Source organism: Blennius ocellaris (assembly GCF_963422515.1).
Source record: "Blennius ocellaris genome assembly, chromosome: 5".
NCBI classification, from domain to species: Eukaryota; Metazoa; Chordata; class Actinopteri; order Blenniiformes; family Blenniidae; genus Blennius; species Blennius ocellaris.
In genome coordinates, this window is record NC_137654.1 from 10,448,038 (window position 1) to 10,460,933 (window position 12,896).

The 12,896-nt window shown below is 41.7% G+C and overlaps 1 protein-coding gene across 1 annotated transcript in view; it reads left to right on the forward strand.

Moving 5' to 3' along the window:
* Nucleotides 1-12,896, forward strand: part of mtor (mechanistic target of rapamycin kinase) — a 95,101-nt gene that overhangs the window by 51,850 nt on the left and 30,355 nt on the right. The window contains exons 30-34 of the mRNA XM_080496505.1: nucleotides 2,405-2,544; nucleotides 6,344-6,444; nucleotides 8,914-9,029; nucleotides 12,175-12,252; nucleotides 12,578-12,685. Of these exons, the coding sequence (XP_080352631.1) occupies nucleotides 2,405-2,544; nucleotides 6,344-6,444; nucleotides 8,914-9,029; nucleotides 12,175-12,252; nucleotides 12,578-12,685 (543 nt within the window). The remainder of the gene's footprint in view (nucleotides 1-2,404; nucleotides 2,545-6,343; nucleotides 6,445-8,913; nucleotides 9,030-12,174; nucleotides 12,253-12,577; nucleotides 12,686-12,896) is intronic.

Sequence of the window (12,896 nt, forward strand, 5' to 3'; positions counted from 1 at the left end):
CTCAACCTGCGTAATATATTCAAGACTTACTGATTTAATCTAACAAAGTATTGTGCCCTTTTGGAACATTCAGCTCATTAAATGTTATATCCAGCATGATCGCGTTCTGCATTATAGTATACAGTATATGCTGGCAGGTTAAACACTGTGATATGTTTAACATGGTGTTAATTCCACATTGACACTGACATCATGTTTTTGGAGTTTGAAAAACCTAGTGGTTGTTATTCTATTAAGTAGCCATGGTAAGAGATCACACTCAGAACCTTGTTTTCCCCGATGCTTATTCATACTGAATATGTTCTTTTGGGGCTCATCACAGGTTTCTCATCTGGCTACGCTTTTGTCTGGGGTGTCTTCTCCCCATACACACATTTTAACACGGGACTGAGGGTTATTTGAGGCACATACCCCAGCACACCCTGTTCCTAATGTGCAGCATGTGGAAAAACCATCTGGTACACTGACCAGAAGTCAAAGGCTAGGAGCGCACTTCTGTTTTTTTTTTGTTTGTTTGGGGTGGGGGGTAATTAAAAGGATGTTTAGAATTCATCCCATTTTTTACACTTGGTCGTTGCTGTGTTTTTTTTTTTATTTTAAAAACTAATGAAGATTACTTGGTCGTATTTTATGATGGTGAAGGGATATAATCTTTGATCGCATCAATGGTTTGTAATGTCCTAATATGAGCTGAATTTACAGTTTTAGCGGTATCAAATTTTCACCTGTCAACGTATTAGCTAGAGAACCTTGAGACATTTCATTTCAGAAAGCAAATGGCCAAAAAAGACCACCCAACTTCCTATCAGTCCACAGTCCAAAAGCCAACATGTCTGAACGTATGGGATTGCATTAATGCCTGTGGCGTTGGCAGCCGACACATCTGGAAAGACACCTTCAATGCTAACATGCCTACATTTTGTGTCAAGATGTAAACCGACTTCGCCATCTCTTCCTTGATTTATGGCTCCTTCAGCAATAATGGACATTGCAGTAAAGACGTTTTACTTAAGATGATTGTTTTTGACACTGGCCCACTAAATTTAGTGACCATACTTTCAGATAAAATCCCTTCATCTGTAAGAAATGAGGTTTTTTTTTTTTCCATGTGTATTGCATTTAAAATTTCTCTCAATTTTTTTGGGGATTCAACCTTCCGCTCGGCTTTTTCATGCCATCCCATGATGGATGTGTTAGTGTTCCTCCTGTCTTTTAGCTCTCCTTGATATGTTGCAGAACTCTTAGTTGAATCAATCGCTGCACTGCCCGAGGCGGTGAAGCTACCTCCAACCAGAACATTTCGACCAGCATGATTTACAATTGATATGAGGCTCCTCTCCTGATAAGTTGTCTGTGTTCTGCACCAGACGTCTGATGTTGCCAAAGCCAAAAAACCCCCTCTGCTTTTGATTTGTTTTTCCAGACCGCTTCACTCCAAATGGCCCCCTCTTTGCATATAGGTTCACTGACAAACTGCAGTTTGGCTTTAATGGTCTTCAAGTGACAACATGGGCCATTTATCCCTCACGCTACCGATGAAGATATGCAGTCACCTTCTGATAACAGATGCGTCAACTGTTGCAACTGATCTTTGCAAGTTTTAACAGTTTTAAGATTTTTGGAAACTTCTGATGATGAACTGATTTCAAGCTTTATAACCATTTTCACATAAGTGTATACAAATATGTGAAAACATTATGGTCATCCTTATGAAGTTATGTTTATGACACAGACTATGAACGCAAAAGCTCAAGTATGATACAAGTACATTTTAGATTTTAAGGTTTCTGTTCAAGAGCAATACACAGACACAGTGCTGCAGCTTTTTTCCACAAGTCATAGTTCCCACGAATCTCAATTGAGCATTCTCCATTTGTTTGCTCAGCAATGGGAAGAAGAAGTGGGAAAAAAAAGAAGGCTGCATTTCAGAGATAACCCAAACCCAGTATTTCCGAGTAGATTGCCCAATTTTGATTTTATGATATGGTTTATTTGGACCCAAAGTCAACTTAAATTGAGGAACCTCAATTGGAAAAGGTCTTTGCTTCTGCCTTTGTGAACAGTATTTATAGTTTCTCTGTAAAAGGCATGGTAAAGACTCGGTGAAAGAAAGCCTTGTTGTGGATTTTCAGGACCCCTGTTTATGAGGGGACCGTTTGGAAACCTTTTACTGTGGGAGAATGCAGTGTAATTTCAGCTATTGTCCACCATTCTTCTGAGTAGAAATACCCAAAGACTTTGATTAAAAACTGATTAGATTTTCTGATGACCTCGATGATTAAAGAGTATTAAAAACACATTGTGACTCTGTAATGAAATGTGGAATGGAGGTTTTGTGGATTTCTACAATGACATGGTTCCAATTTTGTGTTCGTTTGGTGACTTTCTCGTCTTTATCTGCCAGGAAATCCAAGCCACCTGGTATGAGAAGCTTCATGAGTGGGAAGATGCCCTGGTGGCATATGACAAGAAGATCGATATGAATAAAGAAGATCCAGAGCTCATCCTTGGCAGAATGCGTTGCTTGGAGGCCCTGGGAGAATGGTATGTTATTAGTCATACCTGGTGTGGCTGCACAAATCCGTCCCAACTGGCTGGTTTGTTTTAAACACATTATTCCCTTTGTGTGTTTGTGTAAAATTGTCAAAGAAAAAAAAAAAAGACAGGCCACATGGGGTTTTCCAGTTACTGACCTCAGCTCAAATAAAGAAACAATTTCATGATTGTAAACATCCGCGAGCTCCTCCAGCTCCCACCTCTCTTTATTTGGTGTGCGTTTGTTTGTTTTCGGGTTGGTGAATTATTCTTAAAGAGTCTGGACATTGATTCTTTCGCCTGGTTCCTCTGTGTGAAATGCACAAAGAAGCACCCAGTAAAGTGCTCTGCCGCCGCAGTGAAAGCCCACCACAGCTGAGGTTCACCTCGGTAACAACCGCCTGCTTTCAAAGAGAATTTCTAGGGAAAAAAAAGAAAGTCACAAGATGTCCAAATCATTCAAATATGTGGATCGTCAGAACCTATGATGCAAAGCAGATGTTAATTTGCTTATGTAACCTGCCTTCCTTGTGTCATTTGTTGTATACACGGTGATTCGTTTCAAAAGAAAAATATTTGGTACATTTACAGGAATATGATTGAGCTGAATTAGACCTTCATGTTGGTATGGGATGGGTAAAGTTTGAAGATGATGTAACCGTGCACAAGGCATCAGACTTCTGAGAAAGCTTGGTTTTGCGTTGACATAGTCCAGGTCCAGTACCTGTTGTCATTGCACTAATCCAAAACTGGTGTGATATTGTTTCAGGGAGGTTTGTGCCTTCCACACTCAAACTCTAATTGGGGTGGAGGAATCTTTAGTCCAGAAAGTGTGTAATCATATTATCATTTTTTTATAAATCTGATGAATATAAGGCCATGTTTACAAGACAAGATTTCAGGTGGTCCAACGGTTGATGAGCATCGATCAGGGTGATGGATGGCCAAGTTGGGCATTAAGAGAGTAAAGTTGTCTCATACAGCAGGCAGGCTTCAGTGGTGGAGAAACTAAGGTGCCTCTTATAGAAAGACGCCCAAACATACAAAGCATTGAAGTTTGTTACATATCAATTACATAGCTGCATATACAACCTCATTAGGATGATGGTCTTCATGTTATGGCTGAAGGTTGTATGTTGCGTATCCGAGCGACCACCCTTTGACTGACCAGTATTTTAAAGTCATATTTTAATCATTATTTTAGTGCTTTTAAGGCATCAAGAGGTTGTAGAGGTCTCAATGTTTGAATTATCACTTCGGTTTGGGGTCCTGTTTATAAGGCAAACGACCCTTTTATGTTAAAGTATCAGACCCTTCAGAAAGTGCAAAATGCATTTCTGGACAGGCCGTAGTTCTGCATGTTTTCTGTGCCTTTCTGCTATAATGTGTTTGTGCTCAGCAGAAAGCCTGAACCTGAGTGTTATCCAGCAAGTCACCACTCCATCACACAGCAAACACAGAGCCAGACAACCACACACGTTCACACCTATGAGCAGTCAATTCAGTCATGCACACTACGAGAATATGCAAAGTCCACAAAGGGAAGCCCCCAATGGGAGACAGACTGATATTTGTGCAGGGATGCAGGAACCATTACCACATCTTGCACGCCGATGTTAAATGAACATTTTATGAAAAGAAAGTAGTGAATGGGCCAAATCTCCTGCTACCATGTGTTATCTCCCTTTAGCAAAAATAGGGGTCACAAATGTCCCTGAGAATGAATGATGGACGAAAAAAAAAAAAAAATCAGCCAATCACTTCCTCCGAGTGGTAGATATGGTTGTATTTTGATTTATTGTGTTGATATTTCTATTCCATTGGCTGTTTAAAAGCTGCAAGCACCAGTATCATGCTGAAGCAGCGGCGGAAAGCAGAGGAATAATGAGTGAAATAAATCAGAGGTATAATAAACACTGCGTTTTTGGTGCTTGAGCGTTGGCACAAATATCAACGATACAGTCATAAACATCCTCCTTCTAAAAATTGCTGATTTTTCTCCAGGGAAATCACTAGAATTTGGCAGTCATTTTCAACACCGTGATGTCAAATGCAGGTGTTCGCTCCTTTAATTTATAGTATGAGGCGTGCATGTTATTTGAATTTCTTTGCAAACCCACAGAGATGTTTCCACTTATACGGTTCCACTGGCATAGATTGCTAGAAGTGAACACTGTATCGCCTGTGCCGATCATGCAGTGGATACTGGAAATCCAGTATGAAAACTGTTTCAGTCCAAGCAGGTTCAACAGAGAAAGGACGATGCTAAAGCAGTGTGCACAGGTCCAATCGGGCAGCAGCGAAATCGGTCAGCTAATGGCTTTGATTTCACCTGTGAGACTGAATTTGAATACGTTTTCCACTGAGTTTGATGTGAATGATGGCTGCTAAGTCAAACGAGTTTCTCCTCTGTTGTGACTCGCATGCTGCTGCACCATAGCATTTCGTACTTGTAGCTTTCATGTTATATGATGGCGAGGCAGATGGAAAAACGACTTCACTTTACTGACCCCTGTCCAAACCGGCCTCTCTCCCAGTCTTTTCCACTGCCCTTCCCTTCCTCTGCGTCTCATTGAAGCCGACTCCTGCGTCGCACCTGTAAAACACGTGCTCCGGGTTTGATCTCCTCTTGGACAATGCACTGATTGTTGTTAATGAGGAATTGGTCTTGGTTCGACGTACCCCACCGCACCAGGAACATCCATCTGTGAAACGGTACACTGATTTTTTTTTTTAAGATGCTCATCTGCGAGAACAACTAAATAATGGCAGATGTAACAGAAACAATGTCTTATCTCCAGTCACCTGCTTTTTCATCCTTAGCCAAATTTGCATTGCTGTTCCAATGACTGATTTATCTGATTCAGTTTGGCGCAGAAAAACAAAATGTATGTGCAATCTATCGAGAGGCCAGACTGGAATGAATCCATCACTCTTTTTACATACATTTACAATAGTACATTACCACATTCATCATTGTGCATGGAAGAATGTTATTCAATTTTATGACTCCATATTCTGCTGTACAAAAACATTTTTTTACTCACCTCATAGGGGCTATACTTCTATTCATCTTGTATATAGCTTAGGATTACAGCTGCTGCAGCCTCTCCTAAGGGAAAGGCAGGTTACGACTTGAACAGGTCGCCTTTCCATCACAGGACAAACACACATACTCGCATTCACGTGCAATTTTGGGTCTTTGTCCGGTCCAACAATTTAGAGGCACAATTTCACCTCATATGCATGTTTTGGGAATTCAAGGCGAAACCAGATTGCCTGGAGGAAACCTGAGCAAGTGCAAGTAAAACGTGCAATTTTCATACAGAAAGAGACATTTTAAAAATCTCTGCTCGTTTGAAAACATATAAAATGTTATTTTACCTTTGTATTTTTTTATTTCTTTTTTCTATTTTTTCGTCATTTTTATCGAACATCATGGGAATTGTGTTCTGCGAATCATTTTGGCCTTGTTTAGATGAAAACATTTTCATGTAAAAACTGAAAACTTCCTTTGAGTTTACACCACAACAGCGCTCCGAGCCACTGAAAACGCAAGTTCTTTTAAACTGCTCCCAAGGTGGAACTTTTTGAAAACCCTCTGTCTCACTGGAAATGGGGCAAACCGAAACTTGAAATGCTGCGACTGCAAAAATAGTTCTGCACATTCCACACTTTGCACCTCTGCGTCCCAGCGTCTCGTTAGCATTTCATGTATTGCAGTACTTACAGCTGAGTAGGGACTCAAACTAATCCCATCCTGAACAGGTCTGATACTAATTGTACTTCTTGTACTGATGTTTTCCAGGGGTCAGTTGCACCAGCAATGCTGTGAAGAATGGACGCTGGTCAGCGAGGAAACCCAGGCCAAGATGGCCCGCATGGCTGCGGCTGCCGCCTGGGGTCTAGGTAAAGACTGAGATTATCTGATGGGCAAGCATTTATTTGTAATTAACTTGTTATTGCATAACTTCAAGCAGTTAAAATTTAGTTCCCAGCTATTTCTATTTCTATTACAAGTCATATACAGTTTACAAAGATACATTACCCTAATGTCTCTGTTAATGGACAATGATGTATTAATGTAACAAAGCTAATAATATAGTAACTTGCCACGAGTGTAATCAAATATTTGAGCCATTGTGATGTCTTATTAGATTTTTAGACAATTTTTCTTACGTTATTGATGTAGCGTATTAAAAAATAACTCTTGGAACGTACCAACAGCAGCAAATAATATAATACAAAAACAATTTTCTTCAAAATATAACCTGTTTTGCTCAATTTGCCCATGAGGAAGAGGTATAGTGGATGGCTAGTTGTTATAGTCACGTATTGACGATACACACTATGTACATATTTTCAATGACGATTGAACGCTTACTATGTTATTATGTTAATATTTTAAAAATAGGCGAAATTATTACATCATTGGTAGTGATTACATTATTCGCCGTTATTACATTATTGGTTGCTACAAGATCTCACTTATTGTGTAAATAAAACCGAACGTTGTTTTTTGTGTTTGATTTATGTTTAGTTTTGCTCACACCCTATAAACAATTTGGGGTGAAGCTTTTTAGCTGTTATGCAACCTGGTTGTTTGACTTCTGATAATGTGAGTAGTGTAGTGCTCCCTGGTGGCGCATTCGGCTCAGTCTTGACCTTGAATGTGAACGAACTGGGTTCGGACCTTGTTTGGAGCATGAATGGCATCAGACGTAACAATTAGCTTAATCTACAAGTTGCAGTGGCTTGCTGTGGCACCTCCTGTTAAGAAAAACAAACAGTTAAATAAGCACTCTGAAGCAGTGCTCATCGACACTATTAAAAGTGAGGGAAATGTCGTACCAAGTTACACAAAGGGCCGCTTTTTAAGTTTTATAAGCACTTCATGTTTCATCCTTTGTACATCAAATATTGTAATTTTTAAAATGAACTTCAATGCAAATTTTGATTCAACAAGAAGGGAAACATCTGAAGACACTTTTGATCATACTTGTGGCAAGTGTTACTTTCATGACATGCACTGGCTGCACTCAGTTTATGCCCTGTTATGTCTCAACCCTATGCCCTCTCCTCTGGTGTTCCTCAGGGATCTGTCCATGGTCCCAACCACTTGCACTCCTTTTGTTTGACTATATAGAGAGCAAACAGAACACGCAGTTTCATCGCTACGCAGACGACACAAGACTGTCCTCCACCAAGCCCATCTCCACCCAACTCCTTCCCTTACCATCCACAGAACATGAAATCCTAATTGTCTTCCAACTTTCTCAAACTGAATGATAACATAGAGGTGCTTCTCATTCGTTTCAAGTCCGGTTTCTTTTTTACCACCCGTCTCAGTTGTACGCTCTCAACATACCCAGCCCACATCAATCATGGTCTGCAAACTTTGCACCGTTGCCACATTAAACACCTTCAAACATCCAAGGTCATCCAAGGTATTGCAAATATACTACAAAATCTCGAGTGTGGATGCGTCACACACATTTTCAATCCCTCAGCACAGAAGATTTATCACAGATTAAATGTCGGCTCACAGAATTAATGCCCACAATATCAGTGTCTGACCAGCGTGACATTTGGTCCCATCGTTCAGAATTATGGTGTTGAGAAGTGATTTTGGAGAGCATTATGATGTCGCATTGAAGTTGACCTTTCGGATATAAAATTTAAATCACCTCCTCATTTGTATGAACATTTGTCTCTGCTGGCGTAATCATTCTTGAGCTGCGGACCCAAACGTGTCTCATAAGATCCCTTGACTCCTCCGTCCATGTCGATGTTTGTGCCAAGTTTGCAGAGTTCCCTGACATATTGCATATCCTAAAATCCAACAAAACTCACAAACATTATGCTTCTTGGCTGTGTCCAATGCAGAGATATAAAAATGATAATTGGAGCTGAAGGCTAACAGCGAACGATATAATGGAAAGTCAGTGCTGGATGATGAAAAGACATGTATGCAGCATTTCGAGTACTCTGTCTGAAAACAGTAATGGTTTGTGCCAAGTCTTTGCTCACATTACCAGATGGGAACGGTATCCAGTCATAACATTGACATATCGTAACGTGCAATGGTGGAGAAAAGCATGGACCACACTGCAGACGCAATCTCTGGGTTTTCTGATCATTGGCTGTGCAAAATGAGTCGTAAACCCTCAGGCGACACCTAACCAAGCAGACACGTCCATCCACCAATGTTATTGGGAAGCAAAATGGTGCTGCTGGTATTTATATTATCTCAAGCTGCTGTGGGCTGCGGTTTCAAGTATTCGCAACTGACTGCTAAAGTTCAATCTACGTCGGACATGCGTGATTAAATGTTATTTTCACAGGTTTTCCCGTCTTTGCTTCTCTCCTTTTCTTCAGGACACTGGGACAGTATGGAGGAATACACATGTATGATTCCACGAGACACGCACGACGGGGCTTTTTACAGAGCAGTACTCGCTCTACATCAGGACCTCTTCTCATTGGCCCAGCAGGTGAGTTACATCATCAAACTACAATTAGTCCCAAAGGAAGAAGGTATTCGCTCAAAGTATTATTTTTAGACTACATCTCATAAGGACCATAAAGACACGCTTTGTAGGAAATTGTCTAGTCTTGTAGCTTCTGGAATTTTCCTCGGCCTTTATAGCGAGGTTTGAAAAGTAAAACTCGCTGGAGACCAGCTCTATAAAGAGGGTTATAATGGCTTTACAACTATTCCAGACATGATCGAATTCCCCCATCAGCCCAGACTTTTCATTAAAAGTAAAAGTGTGCACAAGGTTTGTGTTTTTTTTTTTTTTTTTTCTTTGTTTCTACACTTTGAATGTGGGAGCAGCTTCAGAGTGGAAATGTTATGCAATGCCTAAAATTATGAGTCATCATTAGGTCTTGAGCATATAAAGAGGCTGATGTTGCTCGTGCAGAGACGGTCTGCTGGGGGTTTTGAGGTGGTGTTTTTCTCACTTGTTGAAAATCGGGGAACGAGCGGATGAGTTCATGGTCCCCGTAGATGAATTTGTTCAAGCTGGATGCCAGCACGGACACACCACACTTCTGCAGTGAAACCAGTTAACACCTGCTCCTGCAATTGCCCTCAACTCGTCCTCCTTTCCACCACAAACCCCTTGAGACCTGCTTTCCATGCACCCTCCTGCCTTCACAGCCCCTCCTTCCTTCAATATCGAGATTAGGTCCAGGTGTGGCCTGTAGGATCCTGCATCAGCTGAATAGAGAAAGCAGACTTTTGCCTCTTTGCCCACAATGAGGCACTCAGAGTGAATGAAGGGGAATGAGAAGCAGATGGAGCTAAGGGTAAAAAGCTTGAATGTCAACATGAGCTCAAGTCTAGTCTTCCGGATGTGGTCGGTAATCCTCGCACTGTTCGTCCTTTTGATTTCACAGGCCCGTATCTTTCCTGCCTCCGTACCCCCAACGACCAGACATGTGCTCCCAGAGTCTGGGCGTGCGTCTGCGCAAAAGGTTTCAGGTTGCTTTGCTTAATAAATCTCAGCGCTTGAGCTGTTCTGCTGCTGATGTGTGGACACCCCAGTCATGCTTCCCCTCTCCTCTAGTAAAGCAATCTGCTGTGCCAAGATTCATGATACGCTCGCTCCTTCAACGTGCACTGGATTCGTAAATTGTCTCAAGGGTTTCACAAACTTTGCGGTCTGACTTGGCCTTTGTCGGTAACCGCAGGCCTTCACACCACACTGCAATGATAAAGTGATATCGCAGGTACATAAGTGCAGCCTTTATGTAAGAGAAAGAGAAGACTGGGTCACTGTTTGTTTTTTGCTGCCAGAAGCCAGACACTGCATTTATCAGGAGTCGTCTGGGCTGCACATTTCCACCGAGGCCCCTGCACAGTAATTCAGGAGTAAACAGCACCATAACTTGAGCGCAGACTATAAAGAAGCAGCCTCATTGTCACCTCGTCCCAACCTTCCTCCCACTACCCCACATCTCGCTGTGCGTGCCTGAAGAGGTGTTTTGGCACGCCATTCCCCCTTCCCCGCCCCACGAAAAAAAAAAAAAAAAAAAATTATTGGTGTCAGTTGTTCTGAAACAGCTGGCCTCCGAGAGTTACCTCAGTCATTCTCCCCCATTTTACCATCCCACTAATAACAGTTCCCAAAAGGCATTGGCTGTCACAGCCCAAGAGATCTCCAGACTTTCAGCTGCATGTCTTGTGTCCTTCTTTGTCCCTGCCTCTGTTTTCTTTTTTGTTGTTGTTGTTGTTGTTGTTGCTCCTAATCTGTTTCGGGTCTTTCTCTCATTTACTGTTTTTCCACCCCTCGGGGTTCTCGCCGGTGATGGAGCGTCTGCAGTATTGTCGGACTTGGAGAGAGACGACTCTGTGGGAGGAGAAGTCAGGGCGCTGGAATCCTTCAGATGAGTCAGGAGTATACAGTAATACAGTCAAAAACAAGAAGCTACACAAAACATTGTCAAGGCATGAGTGCACGCTGACAGTTGGCTGAACATCGTGAAGAAGTTTCGGAATTTGCATCACAGTCATGAGCAGGCAGCATGACTAATAGCTCCCAACTCTGAACTCTTCCTCATCACTTTCCTCTGAAATCGTGGGCTGTTTTTTGAAAATATATTTGACATCCCAAACCGCCGTTGCATAACTTTCGCACTTTTGCTCTCAGCAGTTCATTTACCTCTCCTCATAAAACTCCTGGCACTCGGTGGCTTCCTGAACACAGGCAGTCCCTCTCCTCAGGCGTTGAATCCTACACCTAAATCAATATTTATCTCCTTTTTATTAGTCGAGGAAAAATGTAAGACGGTCCGTTATAGCTTTGGTCTCGAAAGGTGACTTTTTTAATGAGGTGTTAGCGTCATCTTTTTCATTAGTCGTCGACGAATATTTTACTTGGTCACCAAATTGATGCGGTTCCAACAAATGTGTCATTATTGCCGACTCCTGAGAGCGGAGGGAATAAACATCTCGCCTTTGAACCGAGTTGTTATTGTCCGGCAAGAATCCAAACCCAGATGGTCCTGATGCAAGGAGCCTTCTGAGGGTGACATTGTTTACGTATAACTTGAGGAAATGTCAGTTTTACTGGTTTGTTGCTGTAACTTGAGGTTAATTGTATTTGATCGAGAGGTAACAAATAGGATCATGACAACTGCCTGGCAATTCAGAAGCAAACCAAACTTTTTGGGCTTAGTTACTATGCAAAGGTTTCAGTATAGTATGTGTGTGGGTGAGTTAGCAGGAGATGCATCAGTATGTTGTTTGACTTTCAAAGCTGCATCTGCTACTCAGCACACTTATGGCAGGAGTTAGTTTAAAACATGTTGGAGATCTGAGCACAGATCTACTGTGGAAATAATGTAGTTGTTTTAGAGCTCCGTGTCTCTTCCTCTAAAAACAGACCTGAGGCCATACAATCATTTCCAGGACTCCTTGTTCTTCATGCTGAAGGTAGTACTCATGAGACATTGGCTGGATATTTGGGTTGTTTCGCTACTGCAGAATAAAACTGGACCTGATCCGACATCATCCAGTTGATTTGATGCTCAAGCAGCAATTTGTTACTTACCTCAAACTTTAGAACTAAAATGTGATTACAAAGTTGTGTATTTGATCACTTTCCTTTTTTGTGTTTTGTTCAAACTCAGTGTATTGACAAAGCCAGAGACCTCCTGGATGCTGAGCTGACGGCTATGGCTGGAGAGAGCTACAGTCGAGCATATGGGGTAAGTGTTCCTCTGGGAATGTCTGGCTTCACCTGACCATCTCATTTTTCACTGCATTCATTTGTAGAAGCATAATGTCACACTAATGCCAACATGAACTTCCCCACCCGCCGTTCTTTGGAAGGGATGGCTCTTTGGTCATGTTTTATTGTCTGTATTTGTGGAAATTTAGAAACAGTAGTTTACTTTCTGAATACATGAAGTCACATTCTGAATACTTTGGATAAATATATTGTTCTTCAAGAAGCTTTTAGCCTGCCTGGACATTGAATTGCATGAGATAAGGATAAATGTGTGTGCCTTTTTTTTTTTTTTCTTCTTCCAGGCCATGGTTTCATGCCAGATGTTGTCCGAGCTGGAGGAGGTAATCCAGTATAAGTTAGTGCCAGAGAGGAGAGACATCATCAGGGAAACGTGGTGGGAGAGGCTTCAGGTAACTACAACACATGATCCATAGATGCTCACACACTCTCACGTGTGCCGCAACAATAGCAATGCAAAGCAGATGTTGGAAAGGCTACTGTTACTAATAGGAAACATCTCGAAGCAGCCACCAAAGGTACATGCTGACACAGGCAATATTATCTGTGACGAAAGCAAGATAAAGGCCCGACTTTGTGGTTTGGATCGTTATTACTGAACCC